This window comes from Stegostoma tigrinum, chromosome 17 (assembly GCF_030684315.1).
Source record: "Stegostoma tigrinum isolate sSteTig4 chromosome 17, sSteTig4.hap1, whole genome shotgun sequence".
Taxonomy (NCBI): Eukaryota; Metazoa; Chordata; class Chondrichthyes; order Orectolobiformes; family Stegostomatidae; genus Stegostoma; species Stegostoma tigrinum.
In genome coordinates this window covers 39,348,259-39,371,404 of record NC_081370.1, presented here as the reverse complement: position 1 = coordinate 39,371,404, position 23,146 = coordinate 39,348,259, and the positions used below count along the sequence as shown (strand labels likewise).

The window sequence follows — 23,146 nt, the reverse complement described above, 5'->3', positions numbered from 1 at the left end:
CAAAGAGGAGATGAAGAAACATTTTTTAATGCAGAATTTTATGTCCTGGTATGCACTGAATGAAAGGGTGGTGGAACCAGACTCAGTAGGAAATTGGATATAAGTACTTGAAGAGTTTTCAGGAATAGGACGCGATGTGAAGTTAATTGAAAGAGATTTGCAAAGAGCTGGCTTAGGCACAATACACCAAATAGCTTCTTATAAAATATGATGCTATGAATAAAAAGAAATGGTTCCTTTTTGCTCTCCTTGGTTTCTATTTTGTTATAAATAAAGTCATAATGATGATATCGTTTGTCAATCTTGCAACAGTTTGAACAAAGAACTAGTCAAGGCTAAATGCAATTCATTTTGTAATTCATTTGGTAATGAAAGGACAGATTAAGTTATGTGCAAAGATAATCCAGACCCTTTTTAATGTTAAAAACTAACTGCTGTATATGTAAACATGTCATGCTTTAATGGCACCCTCATGCCATTGTCAGTGCTGCAGCCAGGCAAGTCTTGCAGATGCAGGTTTCTTTATAAATGCATAAGGTAATTTATAAAATGGATTCCATGAGATGGAATAGTGTGGAGATTGATTTTTGGACTCATTCCCATCACTCAAATACAAAAGGAACGATATTATAAAAAATGTGTGAGTGATAATGGGAACTGCAGATGCTGGAGAATCCAAGATAATAAAATGTGAGGCTGGATGAACACAGCAGGCCCAGCAGCATCTCAGGAGCACAAAAGCTGACCTTTCGGGCCTAGACCCTTCATCAGAGCGGGGGATGGGGTGAGGGTTCTGGAATAAATAGGGAGAGAGGGGGAGGCGGACCGAAGATGGAGAGAAAAGAAGATAGGTGGAGAGGAGAGTATAGGTGGGGCGGTGGGGAGGGGATAGGTCAGTCCAGGGAAGATGGACAGGTCAAGGAGGTGGGATGAGGTTAGTAGGTAGGAGATGGAGGTGCGGCTTGGGGTGGGAGGAAGGGATGGGTGAGAGGAAGAACAGATTAGGGAGGTAGAGACAGGCTGGACTGGTTTTGGGATGCAGTGGGTGGAAGGGAAGAGCTGGGCTGGTTGTGTGGTGCAGTGGGGGGAGGGGACGAACTGGGCTGGTTTTGGGATGCGGTGGGGAAAGGGGAGATTTTGAAGCTGGTGAAGTCCACATTGATACCATTGGGCTGCAGGGTTCCCAAGTGGAATATGAGTTGCTGTTCCTGCAACCTTCGGGTGGCATCATTGTGGCACTGCAGGAGGCCCATGATGGACATCTAAGGAATGGGAGTTGAAATGGTTCGCGACTGGGAGATGCAGTTGTTTATTGCGAACCGAGCGGAGGTGTTCTGCAAAGCGGTCCCCAAGCCTCCGCTTGGTTTCCCCAATGTAGAGAAAGCCACACCGGGTACAATGGATACAGTATACCACATTGGCAGATGTGCATGTGAGCCTCTGCTTAATATGGGAAGTCATCTTGGGGCCTGGGTTAGGGGTGAGGGAGGAGGTGTGGGGGCAAGTGTAGCACTTCCTGCGGTTGCAGGGGAAGGTGCCGGGTGTGGTGGGGTTGAAGGGCAGTGTGGAGCGAACAAGGGAGTCATGGAGAGAGTGGTCTCTCTGGAAAGCAGACAAGGGTGAGGATGGAAAAATGTCTTGGGTGGTGGGGTCGGATTGTAGATGGCGGAAGTGTCAGAGGATGATGCGTTGTATCTGGAGGATGGTAGGGTGGTGTGTGAGAACGAGGGGGATCCTCTTTGGGCGGTTGTGGCGGGGGCGGGGTGTGAGGGATGTGTTGCGGGAAATGCGGGAGACGCGGTCAAGGGTGTTCTCGACCACTGTGGGGGGAAAGATGCGGTCCTTGAAGAACTTGGACATCTGGGATGTGTGTGAGTGGAATGCCTCATCGTGGGAGCAGATGCGGAGGAAGCAGAGGAATTGGGAATAGGGGATGGAATTTTTGCAGGAGGGTGGGTGGGAGGAGGTGTATTCTATGTAGCCGTGGGAGTCGGTGGGCTTGAAATGGACATCAGTTACAAGCTGGTTGCCTGAGATGGAGACTGAGAGGTCCAGGAAGGTGAGGGATGTGCTGGAGATGGCCCAGGTGAACTGAAGGTTGGGGTGGAAGGTGTTGGTGAAGTGGATGAACTGTTTGAGCTCCTCTGGGGAGCAAGAGGCGGCACCGATACAGTCATCAATGTAACGGAGGAAGAGGTGGGGTTTGGGGTCTGTGTAGGTGCGGAAGAGGGACTGTTCCACGTAACCTACAAAGAGGCAGGCATAGCTGGGGCCCATGCGGGTGCCCATGGCCACCCCCTTTGTCTGTACGAAGTGGGAGGAATCAAAAGAGAAGTTGTTGAGGGTGAGGACGAGTTCGGCTAGGCGGATGAGGGTGTCGGTGGAGGGGGACTGGTCGCGCCTGCGGGACAGGAAGAAGCGGAGGGCCTTGAGGCCATCTGCATGCAGAACACAGGTGTATAGGGACTGGACATCCATGGTGAAAATAAGGTGTTGGGGGCCAGAGAATTGGAAGTCCTGGAGGAGGTGGAGGGCGTGGGTGGTGTCACGGACGTAGATGGGGAGTTCCTGGACCAAAGGGGAGAAAATGGAGTCCAGATAGGTGGAGATGAGTTCAGTGGGGCAGGAACAGGCTGAAACAATGGGTCGACCAGGGCAGGCAGGTTTGTGGATTTTGGGAAGGAGATAGAAACTGGCTGTGCGGGGGTTGGGGAATAATAAGGTTGGAGGCTGTGGGTGGGAGGTCCCCTGAGGTGATGAGGTCATGAATGGTGTTGGAGATGATGGTTTGGTGCTTGGGGATGGGGTCATGATCGAGGGGGCGGTAGGAGGTGGTATCGGAGAGTTGGCATTTGGCCTCAGTGATGTAAAGGCCAGTGCGCCGTACTACCACTGCACTACCCTTGTCTGCGGGTTTGCTGGTGAGGTTGGGGTTGGAGCGGAGGGAGCGGAGGGCTACCCGTTCTGCAGGGGAGAGGTTGGAGTGGGTGACAGGGGTGGAGAGGTTGAGGCGGTTAATGTCTCGACGGCAGTTGGAGCTGAAGAGGTTGAGGGAAGTTAGGAGGCCTGGGGGTGGTGTCCAGGAGGAGGGCTTGTGTTGGAAGCGGGCAAAGGGGTCAGTGGAGGGAGGGTTAGGTTCCCAGTTGAAGAAGTAAGCGTGGAGGCGAAGGCGGCGGAAAAACTGCTCTATGTCCTGGTATTCATTGATGTGTGGTTATGGGAGGACAAAGGTGAGCCCCTTACTAAGGACTGACCGTTCGTCCTCAGTCAGTGGGAGGTCTGGGGGGATGGTGAAGATGCGGCAGGGCTCAGTGTGGCTGTCTTCTCTGGGGTTGCTGGCTGTGGAGGTTGTGGGCGGAGCGATGAGGTCGTCGGCCGTGGGCGGGGTTCCGTCGGCGTCGGCCATGGGCAGGGTTCCGTCAGTGTCGGCCTGTTCTATTTTAAAGTGATTAATATTTGAAAGAAAAGTGAAAATTAAAAGAGCAAAGTATAATTGTTTCAGTGAAATTTCAAAAGTCAGTGAAACACACCAGCCAATGAGGCATCTTTGTACATAAGCATCGCATTTATATAGATCTCACATATGTCTTTGATAAAGTAAGGAGCTCCAGGTAAGAAAGATACACCACTGAGTAACGAACAAGACATACTTTACTGATGTGTAAGCTCAGGGTCTTTCACACTCAGAAATATAACTTTATTTGCTGTAGAGTTTACTCTTATTGGAGTCATTCAGTTATGTAGATGTCAAGAGTGCTCTCTTTTGTGATATATCTCATCACCAAATGATAAGGAGGTTGTCAAACTAATTGGTGGAGCATTCAGCTACAGGTCAAAATATTTGCAATACACCTAAATTATTAATCATCAATGTAGGAAGTAGAATCTGACGCTAAGTGACACATGAAAATACAACAACTCATGAACATTTATTATATGAAACTTAATTGAAAGACATTGTCATTGTACCATTCCAACATACAAAGATTGACGCGTTATTTTTCTCTTGTTTCCTTTCTCTGCTATTTTCTACATTTTGTACAGCCGGGCAGCTCCATCTGCAGAGTTCTCCGTTGACCATACACGACATCTGATGTCCTTCCTGACAATGTTGGGCCCCAGTCCAGATTGGAATGTGGGGCTGTCGGCGGAGGATCTCTGCACCAAGGATTGCGGGTGGGTGCAGAAGGTTATTCAGGACTTAATTCCCTGGGATGCTGGAACTGACAGCGGAGTGACATATCTGGTAAGACATTGATTGATTTCTCAGTTTGTTCTTTTGTATCAATGAGGGTGACTGGAAACTTCTCGGAAACCTGTTCGTTCTGGTAGAAAAATGGGGGGCAAGAAAGCATTTTTTTTTAACCAACATGTTTCTAATAGCTTTGCCCTGCATTACGGAACTCTAGTTTCCCCAATAAACCATGTAGTAAGTGATTTATGAGCAAATTTCCTTGTCTGTCAGCTTTTTAAGTCTGTTCCTTCCAAACAGCCTGTCACATTTAACATGTATTACCATTAGTGCTGTTCATCTTGACATAGTATTACATACTTTTCTCGCTTAAATGTTGCCATTAAATCACAGTCAGAAAATACAACCTGCATGTATATAAATGGCTCATGAAATGTAGTCAAATGACCCACGGCACTTGGAAGAGCATTACCAAACAAAGTCTTGGCACTGAGCCACGTAAGGGATATATTGTAACAGACAGCCAAAAGCATGGTCGAAAAGGTAACTTTAAGGCACATGTTCAGTACAGAGAGAGAAGTTGAAAGGCAGAGATTTAGGGGCAGAATTTCAGAGTTTAGGGCCTGACAGGCTAAAGGCACAGTCACTAGTGGCTAGAGATTAGTAATGCACAAGAGGCCAGAATTTTAAAAGTTAATTTGTATGAAATGAATTCATTGGCAAGGCATTTATCCTAATTATTCCTAATTGCCCTTGCAAAGATAGTGCTTAGCTATACGCTTGACTATAATTGAATGGTTTGCTGGGCCATTTCAAAGTACAATTAAGAGTCAACCACATTTTCATGTGTCTGGAGTCCTGTTTCATTCAGGCTGGAAAGGACAACAAATTTCTTTCCCGAAAGGATGTTAACAAATCCAATGGAGTTCTATGATGATTCAATAATTTTATGAACAAAGACAAAGATATTCAAAGAGTGCAGGGCTGGAGGAAACTTCTGAAACAGGAGAAGTGCAAACAACAGTGAGTCTCCTGAAAGCTTGTGATTTCAATTAAACAATAACTTGGTGTTGTGTGACTTCTGACTTCGTCCACCCCAGTCTGACACCAACACCTCCACATCAATAATACTTTAGTAAAACTATATTCTGAGTGACAGAATTAATCAACACTTGAAGAGTCAAAGATCAGTTAAGGATAGTCAGCATGGCTCTGTCAGGAGGAGACTATATCTAATAATTTTGATTGAATTTTTCAAGGAGGTAACAAAGTGTGTAGATGAGGGTAGTGTAGTTGCTATAGCCCAGGTGGGCTTCAGTGAGGCTTTTGACAAGGTCTTGCATGGAAAATTGTTCAAGAAGTTAAGATCCCATGGAATCCCAGGCAGTTCAAACAAACATAGAATGATGCAGTACAGAAGAGGCCCTTTGACCCCTTGAGCCTGTACCACTAAAAATATAGTACTATCCACATTCGTCCCACTTCCCTATAAATTTAGTAAATTTGATCCAAAATTAGTTTAGTAGCAGGAGCAGAAGGTGATGGATGAAGGGTGTTTTTGTGACTGGAAGCCTGTTTCTAGTGACATGCAACAGGGCTTGACACTGGATCCCTTGCTTTTCGTTATGGGCATTAATGATCCAGACATGGGTGTAAGAGACATATGATTATTAAATTCACAGATGACACAAAAATTAGTAAACAATGATGAGGAAAACCTTAGACTCCGGGTCTGATGAACGGAATTTAATCCTGAAAACTATGAGCTGGTGCATTTTAGAAGGAAAACATGGCAGAGCAGTTATATAACGGTTGGTAGGTTGCTAAGAAGCATAGTGAGTCAGAGGGACCTTGATGCTCATGTTCATAAATACTTGAAGACAGCAGTTAGGTAGATAATGTGGTTAAGAAAACAAATAGGATTCTTGCCTTTATTAGTCAAAATATTGAATACAAGAGCAAGGATGTTAATCAGCTATATGTAATATTAGTTAGGCTTCAACTGAGTACTGTGTGCAATTCTGGGCACTAGGAAGGATGTGTTTGCATTGAAGAGGATGCAAAGGAGATTTGCCAGGATATTGTCTGGGCTGGAGGAGAAACTAACTACACTGGGGATGTTTTCCTTAGAGTTGTGAAGACTGAGGGGGATTCTGATTGAGGTATACAAAGCTATGAGGGACATAGATAGAGTAGAAAGGGAGAAGTATTTCCCCTCAGGAGACGTGTCAATAACAGGAGGTACAAATTAAAGCAAAGGAGCAAAATGGTTTAGAGAGGATTTAAGGAAAAGTTTTTTCTCCCAGCCAAATGTAGCTGGGACTTACTGCCTAAAAGGATGGTAGACGTGGGAACCCTTTTAAGAACCATTTGGAGGAACCCTTTAAATACTAAAGCACACAGGTCACGGGCCAAGTTCTGCAAAATGAGATTAGAATAGATAAATGCTTGATGATCAGTAGAGACATGATTGACCAAAAGGTCTTTTTTCCATACTTCAAAAGCTGTATGACCATCCAGTCAGTTTGTCATGCTGTGGGATGACTGTTGACTAGGACAGCCTACTTGTCTCTGATTAGTTAACATTCACTTGAACTGATAAATGGGACTTTAATCAAGCCTCATTTGAAGAAATGGACCTCTGTTCAGAGCCAATAGATGATGTAGAAACATCTTTAGACCATTTAGGAAACACAAATGCACAGTTACACCCAACCCCACTCAATAATGACAAAACAAGCACATAAGAAGAAACTTTTCCAACCTTTCATGTCAGCTCTGGGTCCAATTACAACTTAAGGTTTTCAGCTCATAATCTAAGACATTGCACAAACCTGAGATAATATAATAAGTAAAAGTGAACCAATATCAGATCTGTGTCATCGAGAGATACAAAAAAATCTTGCCACGCGTTTTGAGGTACAGGAGCTCTCTTGTGCCTTGGCTGACATTTGTCCCCAGTCAACACCAGCAAGGGTTGGATTTATGGGGTGATCTGGTCCTTATGTGGCTTTCATTTACCAAAAACACACCCTATTAATAAAATGTATATAAATACATTACAAAACATTTAAATTAATTCCATGTCAGGTATGGCCCAAGAGTGCTGCAAGAAAAGGAAGTGCTGGCTGGTTCCCTGAGCAGACTATCAAATTCAATTACCAGAATGGCTCACTACCAAAACTTAGAACAGGCACCAATAATGTAGTTTGGCTGGTCATGAGAAAAGCCCATTCACATCAAATCTATCCAACACACCTGGAGTCTCACAACCTTTGCATGTTCCCCTTGAGGTGGCTTTAGCAGGGAAGACAAAATTTTGCACCTCTTTGTGGAATTTGTCTTTTGCAAAGCAGGTGCAAAATGTGCAACAGTTTTTCTTGAGTTTCATGCTGAGCAGCTACGTGATGCAAGACTCCATGCTCTACAGTCTGCTCCCAAGGAAGCAAACTAAGACAAGTGTCAACTGTGACTGGAAGAATGACCTTGGTAAAAGAGTCCGTTTGATCTGCCCAAAACTGTTGGTCCTCCTGTGCAAAAAATTGTCCTTGATTGAACTGTAAAAATCAGCACATTCCAAAGCCAAAGATGCTCAGGGACTCTCTGTAGTTTGGGGCAGCCTCTGCAGGGCTATCAAAGGGAACGGTCACTGCTTAATGCTTTTCAGCCATAATACACCTGGGGGCTAAAAACTATGGAACCCTTGGTACAGTGTGCCTTATGAAGAATATGTACAGTGAATCCAAATCATTAAAAGTGAATTGATGTGATGAACCCATGTTGTATAAAGAACTTTATATCTATTATATAATCTGTAATTTCCAATTTGAAATGTTTCTGCTGTGATCCTCAACTACCTGGTTAAAAGAACAGTGGCACGCCTGCCCACCATACTGTTGGGTGCCCGGCAGTAATTTGACACAGGAAGCAGCATCATTTGTTTTAAGGTGAGACCACCAGTCCTATTTTAGCAGGAAGCCCCACCTTAGAAGGCCATTGGCCAATCATAATGAAGATGAGCCTGGATTTAAGCTAAGCATGGTGTATTGCTGGGACCAGACTCACAAGCTCAGGAAAGGGACTGAGCCGCTTGGTGTTGGGTATGAAAGGCCTGGTGGGGAGGGCAAAGGTGGCAGTATTACAATGGTGGCGATGCCCCTGATGGGTACAGGGAATTCCCTGGAGGCTACTTCCCCTTACCTGACATCTGCCTGCTCCACTACAGCTGCGAGGCTGCCCACATGGCATGAACCTCCTCCTGCTCCAGGTGAAATACTAGCAGGAGTGGGAAATAGCTTTAAAAAGGCTACGTAAGGCCTCTGTTGCCCTCCATAAAATCTCAGGCAAGTTGGAGATGGGTGGTAAAGTAACGGCCAGGTCACCAGCTGGATTATGTCTGGACAACATAAAACGCTGCCCCAAATCATAGGCTAAGTGGTCCTTCAGCTCCTTTACTACTTATCAGACCTTGCTGTGTAGAAATTGCTGAGTTTGTCCATTTAGCAACAGTGGTTGTACGTTAATGAGGATATGATAAGTGGTTGTATAAATGAAGCTTTTATTTTCTGAGATTCCCTGTTGTTTTATTAATCTATGAATCATTTTATTACACTTTTATCTTTGGCGAATAACTAAAAATCAGAACGTTCAGCCGCTCATATGAATCTCAGTGAACGCGAGTATCATGCGAAAACAAAATGACCTATCGTACAGTTGTAATATTAATTTAGCGGCCTATTTATTGGCTCGTTACCCAAACGTTAGTGCAGCATGATCAAGATTCTTGACCAATTTGTTTATTCACCAGTTTTTTTAATGAAACAGTAGCACAGAAGCGTTTAATTGCTTACTAAACCTTTTTCTAATTGAACAGGCAGAGTAAAGTTGTAGGAAAGCGTGAAACTTTTAGACACCTGCGTCACTGGCAGTCGGATTCTGGCTTAGCAGTTTCTGAAAAAGAGACAATCTGCAGTGAATGCATTCAGGATGCAGGTACATAGGAAAAGAATGTGGCCGTTCAGCAGATCAGGTCTGTTTGACCAATCTGTAGGATAGTAGCTGATCTGTAACTTAGCTCCAATTGCTTCTTCAGCCCGCTGGCACAAGATTAGTTTGCCTCCTGGATACTCTCTGTGACAATGAGATCCTGGGCCCAATTTCAGGGCCTTCTCAAATGTGCAACGAGTGAGGCTGCAATGCAGCAGCTGGGAGGAAGTCGTGAGGAGTCCTGAAATTACAATTACTTTGTGAGATCATTACACTGAAGTTGTCCAGAAACAACAGTAGTTATATCAAAGTAATGAAGTGCAATTGGATAAGTTATAAATTCAAAGAATCTTATGGCATAGCAAGGTCCCATTCATAGTCCTGAAATCTATCAAATGGTTTAGATCAATATTTCAAACAGTTATCCAATTCCCTTGATTCTGTAACCATTAATACTCTTACCTAATGAAAATATATCAATTTTAGTTTCAAATTTTCAATTGGAACAGCCTCTCCCATTCCCTACCCCACAATACATTCTTGTGAGAGAACATTCCAAATAGTCAGAGCAGTAGGTATGAAGGAGGGCTTCCTAATATCACATTTGATCTCTAATTTCAATGGTAAACATCTTTAGTTTTTATTCTTTGTCCTCTGCTAGAGGAATTATTTTTTATCTATTTATGATCCCAGATCAGACCACCAACATTTTTGGATAATGAGATCACACAGTTATGTTACAACCTTAAACAAACTTAAAGAACTCTGGAGAAACTGAGCAGAACACTTGAAGTATCATAACATTAAAGGATTTTGACTTAGTGCAGGAAAATGGGACTAGTGTAGATTCTGTCAGCACAGATTTGATGGGCTTAAGGGCATTTTCTGTATTATATAGTTCTACTAATTGAAGATTATCAGCTTTCAACTCTGGAATTGAATGTGCTCTGAATATTACAAATCACAGAGAAGCCTGGCTTGCTCAGGACAAATAAAAGGATATAACGAGAGAATTTCATAACATTACCCGAATAATTCTTTAAATCGTCTAAATGCCTCAATTGGATAACTTCTTAAACATCAATTCTCAAGAGAATACCAGCCCTTCCTGCACAGTTTCACCCTCTTTACCACAATATTACTCTGATGAAATTGTACTGTACCCCTTTCTTTTACAAGATTATATTGGTCCTGTGGTTGCCAGAACTGAATGCACTTAGTGCAATCCTGCCAAAGTTTCATGTTATAGTAATTGCAAAGGTTAAATCCAAACAGTCAAGAAACAACTGGAGAACATCAAAACACAGTCATTGTTGTGTTTTAATCTCTGCTTACATTAAAGTTTTATTGTGATATCATGCTGCACATGGTTGACAAATATTCAGGAAAATGTGGCTGAACTGGACTGGATTCATTATTGTCCTAGGAAAGTCATTTCTCTTACTCTTTACCATGTGGTTCATGATATTGCCAGCAGGAGCCAACATGAACTCTTTGAGCTACCTCCTGTGAAAATGAACCTCATCTTTCAACACTGAATCTAATTTACTTAATTTTTTTAATGAATGATTTCACTAATTTTCTCCCGCTCTTAAATGCTACTGATCCCTTGAGAACTTGCCTAAATCAGCAGATAATGCAGGCAGCACTTACCTGAAGAAGGAGGTGGCAAGGTGGCTCAATGATGCCTCACAGTGCCAGCGACCCAGGTGGGATTCCAGCCTTGAGTGACTGTTTGTGTGGCGTTTGCACATTCTCCCTGAGTGGGTTTCCTCCCACAGTCCGCGGGATGTGCAGGTTAGATGGATTGGCCATGCTAAATTGGTCGTAGTGTCCAGGTATGTACAGGCAGTGTGGGTTAGCCTAAGTAAATGTGGGGTAATGGGGATGGGAAGGGTCTGGTTGGGATGTTCTTTGGAGGGTCAGTTCAGACTTCATTGGCTGAACACCATCTTTCTATCTCTAAGGACTCTTATGATATGAAATTTCTATGGAGGAGACCACCATTTGTTTGATGGCTCTTTGAAGCAACAGCACATTTAGTTGCATTCTCCTTTCTCATCTAAATTTTGCACTCGGCAATCTGGCTAAACTTTTATATGGAGATTTGGCTTGTTTGTTGCATCCATTTCTGGACATTGCTGTTTAGGAACAAAAATCAAGCTCCTGTATTGATGGCGTACAAAAGAAATGAACCAAAATTGTAGGATTTGAGTGAAGGGAAAAGAGTAAAGAAGCTAGAGTTTACTCTTTGCAGAGTTTCTCATTCGAGGTGAAAATGTTAAGAAGGGATTTATTTGAGGCATTTAGAGTGGTGACAGGTTTTGCTAAAGTAGGTAAAGAGAAACTGTTCCACTGGATGAGGGTCTGGAAACACATCCAGTGGAACAGTTGGGGAGAGGAGGTGGGCTGGAGTGCCAGGGTAAGAGCGATTGAGCAAGATAGTTGGGCAGCAGAGATGGTGAGCAGAAGGTTGGCAAATAGGAGACTTGGCAAACTGGCAGGGAAACAGCTGCTTGTTTATGAAACAGATCAAATATGCTGAGTGTGCTACAGTGTAAACGGTGGCACTACTGTTCAGGGAATATTCCTAATTTATTGAATGGTACTGAAATGGTAATTTAATATTCAAACACCCTTTAATAGGGGGGGAAATAGTATCAGAGATAATGAAGGGTCTAGGCCCGAAACGTCAGCTTTTGTGCTCCTGAGATGCTGCTTGGCCTGCTGTGTTCATCCAGCCTCACATTTTATTACCCTTTAATAGGGGATTAACTTTATTCTTGCTTTGGTAAGAAGCTAGGAACTGTGAAGACACAGTGTTTCTGGGTATCCCTGCACACAAGTTAAGGGACTGGGAACTAGTGATTAAAAAGTGGACTGTTGGCCTTTGTCTCAAGAATGCTGGAATACAAAGGGTTAGTGGAGTGGGGGTGTTCTGGTTTAGTTGTACAGAGGTTTGTCAGAATCCATCTTGATCACTGCACTCAGGTAGGATTTATTGGCCTTGGCACAGATGCAGTACCTAAACTAAACACTAAAAAATTTCACTTACAGTTTTTATACGATTGGGTTATATGTGTTCAATGTTAACAGATTAAGGGATTATCTAATTGAGCTACTGAAAATGATAGAGAGATTGGATGGACTAGAATGCCTCTTCGTGGGGCTTCCAGAGCAGAGTGTATATAGCCTCAAAATTAGACCTGCCCATTCAGGGATGATGTCAGGATGGTTTTATCACACAAAAGAAAATGGAAATTTGGAACTCTGCCATTTGGAAAGCTATAGATGCTTGGATACAAATAAAGCTTTCAAGCCTGAAGTCAGTAGGTTTTTGTTTGGTAAAGGTAGCCAGCTATAGATTAACTCTCATCTAATTTTAATGGTATGTCAAATAGGAGAGTAACAGGGGTTAACTCTGTATTTTTATCTCAGTGGGACCTGCTGAGTTCTGTAGCATTTTCTTTTTATTTCAGAATTCCAGCATCCACAGATTTTGCTTTTATTAGGAGAGGATTATAGGCCTGTTCCTAAATCAGCCCTAATGAGTTCATAGGTTGATAATGGGAAGGGGACATCAGCAGAAAACAGCCCAATCCTAGACACCCAGCGAAAAGCCCTGGCCTTACTACTCAAGATTGTACATAAAGAAATAATCTTGTCCAGGTTAGTGCCATACAAATCAAATTGGAGGGAGGGGCAAGTGAAGAAGTTGCTACCATATTAGAGTCAAGACCTTTCAGGTCACCCAACTACAATCATTTTAAGGTACAGATTTATAATAAATGTGAGGCCCATTATTTTGACTGCTGATGTCTGAATAGACTTTGAACTATCCAATCATTTCGATATTAACAAGTCTTAATGTGTGTGTGTGTGTGTTTAATGTGTGTGTGTGTGTGTGTGTGTGTGTGTGTGTGTGTGTGTGTGGCAGTGGGGAGTAGTGTTAATGTTTATATATTTATGGGATATGAGTGTTTATGTGTTTGGCCATGTGTATGGAGTGGATGTGTGTGTGAATTGGTGTATAAATATGTGGGTATTGGTGTGGGGAGTGTATGTGAATGTGCAGGTGAGTGCAGTGGTTACTGAATTCATCACAATCCTAACTGATTTTCCTTGTGCTGTGGATATCTGAAGTTCAACACCATTTGCAAATCCTCAGACATTGGAGCAGTCCATATTCAAATACAGCCTCCTGCACTGCCACAATGATGCCACCCGAAGGTTGCAGGAACAGCAACTCATATTCCGCCTGGGAACCCTGCAGCCATATGGTATCAATGTGGACTTCACCAGTTTCAAAATCTCCCCTTCCCCTACTGCATCCCTCAACCAGCCCAGTTCGTCCCCTCCCCCCACTGCACCACACAACCAGCCCAGCTCTTCCCCCCCACCCACTGCATCCCAAAACCAGTCCAACCGGTCTCTGCCTCCCTAACCGGTTCTTCCTCTCACCCATCCCTTCCTCCCACCCCAAGCCGCACCCCCCGCTACCTACTAACCTCATCCCACCTCCTTGACCTGTCTGTCTTCCCTGGACTGACCTATCCCCTCCCTACCTCCCCACCTACACTCTCTCCACCTATCTTCTTTACTCTCCATCTTCGGTCCGCCTCCCCCTCTCTCCCTATTTATTCCAGTTCCCTCCCCCCATCCCCCTCTCTGATGAAGGGTCTAGGCCCGAAACGTCAGCTTTTGTGCTCCTGACATGCTGCTTGGCCTGCTGTGTTCATCCAGCCTCACATTTTATTATCTTGGAATCTCCAGCATCTGCAGTCCCCATTATCTCAGGATCTGGATGGTATCCAGGACTGAGGTGATAATTGGCCGGTAACATTCACACTAGTCAAATGCCACATTGCAATAAAACAAATTAAAAGAATGCACACTGACGTAGCAATATAAGTTGGATACAGTGAGATGGGGTCAGAGTACAATTTAATATTTTCCTACATCAGATTTCCAGCAGAATGTTCCATGGAATTATATAGAATGATGCCAAAGTCCAAATAGACACGGAATGAGTGCTAACAATGGAATGGGTGCAAGTGGGGCATTTAGCATTACATTTAATGATAACCAGAGTATAATGTAAAAAGAAAAGCATACAAATATAGAAGTGTATCAGCTAATACAGTTGGAGTTGAGGAAAAGGGTTTAAACTAACAGAAGAAGGAAATGAGTGGAAGAGGAAAGGAAAGAGAATTTAATCATATTAATACATCAGAAAATAAGGCCCTTGTGGGGAATAATGATTTAAAAACAAAATAAGTCACTTTGTCTGGTCATCTACAAGATGATCGATGAACTAATGGAACAAACAGAAACACGTAGTTGAAATCTAATTACCATTATAGACATATGATTACTATCGTGCATTTTAAAAATTTATTCACACATGGGATGTGGGCATTTCTGGCTGGCCAGAATTTATTGCCCATCTGTAGTTACCTTTGAGAAGATGGTGGTGAGCTGCCTTCCTGAACCACTGCAGTGTCTGTGCTATAGGTTGATCCACAATGCCCTGAGGGAGGGAATTCTGGGATTTTTACTCAGTGACCGTGAAAGAACGATGGTATATTTCCAAACCAGGATGGTGAGTGGAATGGAGGGAATCTTACAGGTGATGATGTTCCCATCGATCTGCTGTGCTTGTCCTTCTGGATGGGCAAGGTTTTTAAACTGCTGTCTAAAGATAAAAACCAAAAGAACTGCAGATGCTGTAAATCAGGAACAAAAGCAAAATTGCTGGAAAATCTCAGCAGATCGGAAAAACAGAGTTAATGCTTTGGGTCCGGTGACCCTTCCTCAGAACAAAGAAAGGTTCTGGGGAAGGGTCAGCAGACCCAAAACATTAACTCTGCTTTTCCTTCACAGATGCTGCCAGACCTGCTGAGCTTTTAGAGAAACTTTGATTTTAGTGCGAAGGACCTTCGGTGAAATTTGCAGTGCATCTTGTAAATCATCTGAGTGTCAATGGTAGAGGGAGTGGAAGTGTGGTGCCACATCAAATAAGCTGCTTTGTCCTGGATGGTGCCAAGCGTCTTGAGTGTTGTTGGAGCTACACTCATTCATGCAAGTGGGTATATTCCATTTCACTCCTGTCTTATACCTTCTAGATGGTAGACAGGCTTTGGTGAATTAGGTGGTGACCTTTAATGACTTGCTGTTGTAGCTACTGTATTTATATGGTGAGTCTAGTTGAATTTTTGATCAATGATAACACCAGGATGTTGTTAGTGGAGAATTCTATGATGGTAACACCATTGAATGTCAAGGGGCAGTGGTTAGATTACCTCTTATTGGAGGAGATGGTCATTTCCTGGCATTTGACTGGTGTGAATGTTACCTGCCAATTATCATCTCAATCCTGGATACTGTCCACTTCCTTTTGCATTTGAATATGGACAGTTCCAATGTCTGAGGATTTGCAAATGGTGTTGAACATTGTGCAATCATGAGCAAGCGTCTCCACTTCTCACCTTATGATGGAAGGAAGGTCATTGATGAAGCAGGTGAAGAATGCTGGGCCTAGACATTATCTAAGGAAATCTTACAGAGATTTCCTGGAGCTGATATGACTGATCTCCAACATCTACAATCATCTTCCTATGTGTCAGGTATAACTCCAATCAAAGGAGAGTGTGCCCTAATACTCATTGATTCCAGTTTTACTAGGTCTCCTTGATGTCATCTTCTGTCAGATGCAACCTCGAGATCAAGGACTGTTAGTCTCACCTCTAGAAATCACTTTTTTGTTTGAACCAAGGCTTGCTGCCTGCACAGTAAATACCTCCACAATAAAGCTCATGCTGTTTAATGTTTTGACCTCCTGGTCCCTTTTGGAAAGTACAGTTGCAAATTGAGCAAGATTGAGAAAAATATATTCTTGTGTATGCAATATTTCAAAAAGACTGGTAAAATGCAGTGTGGAGTGGTAGCCTTGATAATAAAAGATACTATAAGAAGAATTGTGAGGAATTATTTTAAAACAGAAAATCAAGAATTAAAATTTCAATAGGTAGTGCTTAGGAATATGAATGATCAGAAGACACCAGTGGGAGTGGTTTAAAGGGCACCAAACTGTAGTTGCTCATCTCAAATTGCCCTTCTAGAGATCACTTAAGAGTCTGCCATATTGTTATGGATCTGGAGTCATGTTTAGGCTAGACCTGGTATATTTAGCACGTTTTCCTCCCTAAAGCTATTTATGAACTAAATAAATATTTAGAACAATCAGCAATGGTTATCTAGTTACCATTACTGAGACTAGATCGTAATTCTCAATTGATTAAATAAATTCAATTTCCATGAGGTACCAAAGCAGGATTTAAACTCGTGTCTTCAGAGCATTAGCCTGGGCTTTTGGATTGCTAATTTGTAACACTATGCCACTGCCTTCCTTTATATAGACTAAACCAATCAAGTTGGTAACAGTGGTCTGAAGATGGGTTTGTAGAATGCTTTTGTGACAGTTTCCTGGAGCAATATGTTGTGAAGCTAACTAGGAATAAAACTATTTTAGATGTAGTATTGTGTAATGAGGCAGTTAATTAGTAATTTAATTACTCACTAAATCTGAAAATAACACAGTCCAGTCACAAACAAGAATCTTGAACATTAAGACAATTGTAGAGAAATGAGGGGAGATTTGGTTAATGTTGGGCGGGTAAACCGACGAATGCACAATGGGGAACATTAAAGAGACAATCCAATAAGTTGGACATAAGTATACTCAACTGAAAAACCAGAATTAAGGAAGAAAGATCCATTTGCAGCTTATTAAAGAGGACTGGCATAGTTTTAAATTAAAAGAATGGGTTTTTAATGGAAAATGACCCAATAAGCTATTCTTCAGGTAGCTGCATATGTTTTTTTTATTGTTCAAGTGGACGTATGTTGTGTTTTGGGCTATGAAAGATTGGAAAATATAATTTTTCTCATTAAGAATTGACTTAATTCCAGAAGTGGCAAAACACACCAGAAGGCAGAAAATCATTTTGATAGTTTAAAAGGTAGGAACACCCCTCTTTGTGATGTAGAGAAACAATATTGCTATTGAGCACAATTTAAAGCTTGGAAGAAACATTACAATATATTTTTGATAATGAACTGAATTAAATCTTTGTTGGAGAAATCTTACATAGCATTGTTATGAAAATATGGAAACTATAGACATCTCTGTTTTTTTCTCATTATTTTTAGTTTGGAACTGTGTGGAGGTCAAGAGTTGAACTTTGAGTACCAGCTTGTTTTAAAGGAAAAAAGAACAAAGAAAAGCAGTCGCTGTTGGCAACTGACCTGGAAGATTGTACAATTTATAAACTGCTCTAAGGACACTTTAGATGAGTTGGCACCGAGCTGCTGCTATGCTCTAGATTGGCTGTTGAATTTACTAATCAACGGAGAATGGGTGCTAACCAGCTAATCACAGAGAACACAAAGAACATCAAACAACACAACACAGGAACAGGCCCTTCAGCCCTTAAGCCTGCGCTGATACATTTTACCCTTCCATACTGAAACTGTCTTCACTTACAGGATCTATGTCCCTTTATTTCCTTCCTGTTCCTGTATTCATCCAGGTGCTTTTGAATGCTGCTATTTTGTCTGCATCAACCATCTCCTCTGGCAATGCATTGCAGGCACTCCACCTTTTTTGTGAAAAACATGCCTCACACATTTCTTTTAAACTCCCCACCACCCCCCCCAAACCCTGCTGGCATCATGAACCTGTGTACCCTAGTAATTGACCCCTCCACGCTCATAATGGCTGCTCTATCCATGTCATTCACAATCTTATAAACTTCTATTAAGTCGCCCCTCAATCTCTGCATTCAGTGAAAACAAACCCAGTCTATCCAACCTTTCTTCATAGCCAAAATCCCCTACAACAGGCAACATCCAAGTAAACATTTTCACTACCTTCTCTAGAGCATCCACATCCTTCTGGTAGTGTGGTGACCAGAACTGCATGCACTATTCCAAGTGTGACCTAACTAAAGTTCTGTAAAGCTACAGCATAATTTGTCTATCCTTCTACTCAATGTCCCTTCCAATGAATGCAAGCATGCCATAGTCCTTTTTCACTACCTTCAGTAATCTGTGGAGCTGAACACACATGATCTGTCTGCATATCAAAACTCATAAGGGCTCTGCCACTCACTGTATAACTTCCAGCTGTATTTGACATTCCAAAATGCATCACCAACCTCACATTTGTTTGGATTAATCTGCCATTTTCTGCCCATTTCTCCAACTGATCCGTATTCTGCTGTATCCTCTGACAATTCTCCTCAGCATCTGCAACTCCACCAATCTTTGTATTGTCTGCAAACTTACTAATGAGACTAGCTATATTTTCCTCCAAATCATTTATGTAGACCATGAACAGCAGAGGTGCCATTACTGATCCCTGTGGAAAACCATTAGTCACAGTCCTCCATTTGAAAAACATCCTTCCAACACTACTCTCTGTCTCCTATGACTAAGCCAGCTCTGTATGCATTTTACCAGCTCATCCCTGATACCTTGTGACTTCACGTTTTGCACCAGTCTGCTATAAGGGACCTGGTAAAAGGCTTTGCTTAAGTCCATGTAAACAATGTCAGCCGCTTTCCCCTCATCAATCATCTTTTGTCCTCTCATCAAAAAACTCGATCAAGTTAGTAAGGCATGACCTCCCCAACACAAAAACACCCTGTCTATTACTAATAATTTCATTTGCCTCTAAATGCATATAGATCTTGTCCCTGTAAATGTTTTCTAATAATTTGCCTACCACCAACGTGAGACTCACAGGCCTATAATTTCCAGGATTACCCCTGCTATCCTTCTTAAATAGTGGGAAAACATTGGCTATTTTCCAATCCTCGGTGAGTGTTGATTGGAAAAAAGAAGAAAAAATAGTCCTGACTGGATTTTGGCAGCAGAGTGATTTCTGAAAACCTCTGGGGACTGCTGTTGTGTTTTGCTCTCTCTAGCTTTCTATCAAGTTATCAAAGTGTTGAATGCTCTGAGAAAAATATCGCAGTCTGTAGGAAATAAGTGAATGTTTCTAGAGGCCTGAAGCATTCAAATAACTGGTGACTTTGGAATTTAACAGAGATATACAGTTCTACTTGCCTGTGAATAAACCGTTGTCCAAGGATTTCTTGTAAGATTAATGTCCATCCTTTGAAATGGGTTATTGAACTGTAGCAAAATAATTTGCCTGCCTGTCTACTTTCATTGACTCATGTACAAAGGACAGCTAGATAACTTTGTACATCCACATATCCGAATGTATCACTATTTGAATATTACATGCCTTTCTGTTTCTTCGGTTCTGATATATAACTTTATATTTGGACACATTGTGTACTGTGTTCTGCCCTGGGCTTGCCCATTTAGTCAACTGTCTAAATCACTTTGAAGTCTCCTTGCATCCTCCATGCAACTCACCATTCTGCCCAGTTTTGTGTCATCAGCAATCATGGAAAAACTGTGTTTCATCCTATCATCCTGATCATTTGGATATATTATGAATAGATGGGGCCCAAGCACTGATATTAATGATACCCCACTAGTCCCTGCCTACCATGTAGGAGAGACACATTTATTCCTTCTATTTCACATCTGTCGACTAATTCTCAATCCATATTAATATATTTCTTCATACTCATGTGCTTTAATTTTGCCCATTAATGTCCTGTATGGTACCTTATCAAAAGTCTTCTAAAAACCCAAATATGTCACATTCATTGGTTCTCCATTATCTGGTCTACTGGTTACATCCTCAAAAACACCAGTAGATTTGTTTAGTTTGGTTTGCCTTTCATTAACACTTGTTGGCTTTGTCCAATCTCATTAAAACTTTCCAAGTTCTCAATTGTCATACATTTTTATCACGGATTTCAGTATGCAGAAGCCAAGAGCTGCAGGCCCACATAGTATGCTGCCACTGAATGACATTAGGGTAAAAGAGCACGTTTCTTGCATCTGGCTGCAAAGGCTAGAACAAATAGTCATGGTATCAGAGTAAAGGTCTAAAATGAGGAGATGTTTTATTCATTCAGAGTATTCTGAACTTTTAGAAATCTCTTCCCCAGAAAGCAGTAGTTTCACTGTCCTTAAGATTTCAATAGACTTTTGTATACTTAAGGAATGAAGAGGTATGACACAGCAGACACTGAGGTATAAGTTCAGCTGTGATCTTACTGAATGGTAGAACAGGATTGAAAGGCTGAATGGCCAATTATTAATCCTATTTATTTTATTCTTTTTCATGGCAGTGAGGTCTACATCTCACCAATCTCTAGGTAAAGAGGTTTTACCTGAATTTATGACTAGACCGCATTTGTTTCTTGATACGTAAGAAACAATCCGAAAACATTTAAATTTTAAACTTGCAATGGTAACTATGTGTTTTGTTGCAAAGAGTTTGGGGGAAGGTGTGTGGTTATCACAGATCATTTCCGCAACAAATAGCAGGCTGTTCTGGTTGCCTTCAACTTCCATTGTTGAAGAACATGCTGGAATCCGGTGATAAGTGCAGAATCCAGCATTAAGAGATTAGAAGTGTGTGCAAAGCAGATTACCATGAGATTTCCAGAAATGCTTGGATCAAATTCAAGAGACTCGGAAAATTATTGTTGGAAGTTAAACATGTGCAGTTTAATTGTCATCAGCTGTAAAGTTTTATGTGCTCTTTCCGGATTTTATCACAATTCAGATGTGGTTTAATATTCTGCATTGCATACTGTATTGAAGTCATAATTGGGGTAATAAATTCTGAATTATTAAACTGTATTTTTACGGAAAACTTTCAGGAAATGACATTCAATTACAGAACTGAGGTTCATAACAATGGGATAGCTTGTTAAGTGATGAGGCAGATGATACTTTCAGCTTTTTTCAATAGCTTCAAAGCAGCTAACATAAGCACATTACTATGCAGTCCTGTCTCGAAGTTCTTATATTTTAATTCTTTAATTTGCATTCAGTTAGTCTATTGTTCAAACTGCACACTGGTTGTGTGTTTACCTTTCCCATTCTCTGGTACCTGAAAATTTCGTCTTTGGTCATATTTGGTTGTGATTTAGCATGGTACTGGCAAACCAAGACTGCATGATTGAAGCTGTCTTCATTGTGTGTTATAAATTGTCTTGCAGATTTCCAGTCACTGATGCCCAGGTCTAGGCTATGTCTCAATGAGCAAATACTATCCTCAGATACTTTAAGGAACTCAATTTAAAATCTCTTGCTCCCTTTCATTAGCCCTTCGAGGCTTCATTTTACCCACAAATTTGATATCTTTGTATAGTTTCCAAAGCAATATGTAAATTACAAATCATTGTTGTTTCTCACCTAAAGATACGCCACCTCTAGACTCATCCATTCTAATAGCATCATAAGTTCCCCTGCTTTAATTTCCTCCTAGCACCGACCTTATGCTTATTCTGTCCTGTCCTCCCTCTTTCAAGGCCTCCTGACTTGCTTCTATGCTGCTTTAACTTTAGAGCTTTTACCACTTCTAACAACAGATCATTGACCCAAACTGTTAATCCTGCCTCTCTTTCTCCATGAATGCTGTTTGACCTGCTGAATGTTTCCAGCCTTTCCAGTTCTTATTTCAGATTTCTGCTTTTGTGTTCACCATTCAAAAAGCCTCATGACTAGGCTGAGTTTTTCCATCTTCCATAATCGTCAGTTCACCCAAAATTCTAGGTTCCACCTCTGGCCACATCAAATACCTCACAACTATCACTCACTGACATTCAAGTCTCTTGGACTCCTGACTACTATATTTTAAACTCACACCTTCATGGCCTCACCTTCGCTATCTTGATAGTTTGCTCCAAGTCTACAACTCTCCAAGAACTCTCTGTTATTCCACCTCTGGCCTCTTATACAATGCCCACTTCCTTCTCATCACTACCGGTAACAAGGTCGGCAACTGTGTAGGTTATATATCCTGGAAAGCCTTTCCAAACATCACCTCCTTTCTCCTCCTGTCAGAGACTCCTTAAAACATAGTATTTTGACCAAACTCTTAGTCAGCCCTCCTAAAATCTCATGTTTTCATCCATCTGTCCCTTTCTGTCTAATTTATATCTCTGTAAAATACCTGGTAATGTTTTTTCCAACACCAAAGGAGCTATATAATTACAAGTCATTGATGTCCCAGCGTCATTTCCTGAGACATCATTTAGCACCTCATAGTTTGGCATAATTCCTAGTCAAATCATTGCGTTTCATCCCTGCAGTCATTTTCTTATGAGTTTCCAAATTCTGCCTTCAATTCTCAAGGCTTCAAGTAAAGCTAATTTCCTATTTGTGTGGAACTGAGCAATAACAACTTGTATTTGCAAAGCACATTCAGTGTAGCAAATTAGCCCAAGGCATTGTTGTTGGATCATTTGCAAGCAAAGGCAATGATCCTGTTGACTGAATGTTCAGTGAGATGATCAAAGGCTTGAGTAAAGAGAGAGGGATTAACAGTGAAGTACATAGGTAATGAGGTTTAAGGATGGAACCTTAGAGTTTTGATCTCCACCAGCCAAAGGGAGGGGTGTAAAAGAGAAGTGATTAAAATGTAAGAGGCCAGAATCTCATTGGTGCAGAGATCCTGGCAGTTGGTAGCTAAAAGAGTTTACCGAGAGTGGAGTGATGTTGCCATTTTGGGATTTGTTATTCAGAATAGGAGTGATGTAGCCTTTAAGCATTTGAAAACAATGATCCTGAAATTTTAAATTTTAAAGTGACCATGAGCCATTGTGATTTAGTGTGTGTAGAGTGAAGAGTGAATGGGACTTGGTTAGGACGCCAGGGGGAGTTCCTTTCCAATTCTTTGAAATTGTGCTATGGATCTTTCGTGCCTACCAGGGCAGACAGGCTGTACTGCATTGAGTGTCAACCTGGAGTTTCGTGCTGAAGTCTGTGGTTTGAGATTTGATCCCACAACTTCATGACTCAGAGGTA

At 41.8% G+C, this 23,146-nt stretch overlaps 1 protein-coding gene across 1 annotated transcript in view; it reads left to right on the top strand.

Moving 5' to 3' along the window:
• spon1b (spondin 1b) overlaps positions 1 to 23,146 on the top strand; it is a 342,911-nt gene that overhangs the window by 281,005 nt on the left and 38,760 nt on the right. The window contains exon 8 of the mRNA XM_059652106.1: positions 4,045 to 4,246. Coding sequence (XP_059508089.1) covers positions 4,045 to 4,246 — 202 coding nt within the window. The remainder of the gene's footprint in view (positions 1 to 4,044; positions 4,247 to 23,146) is intronic.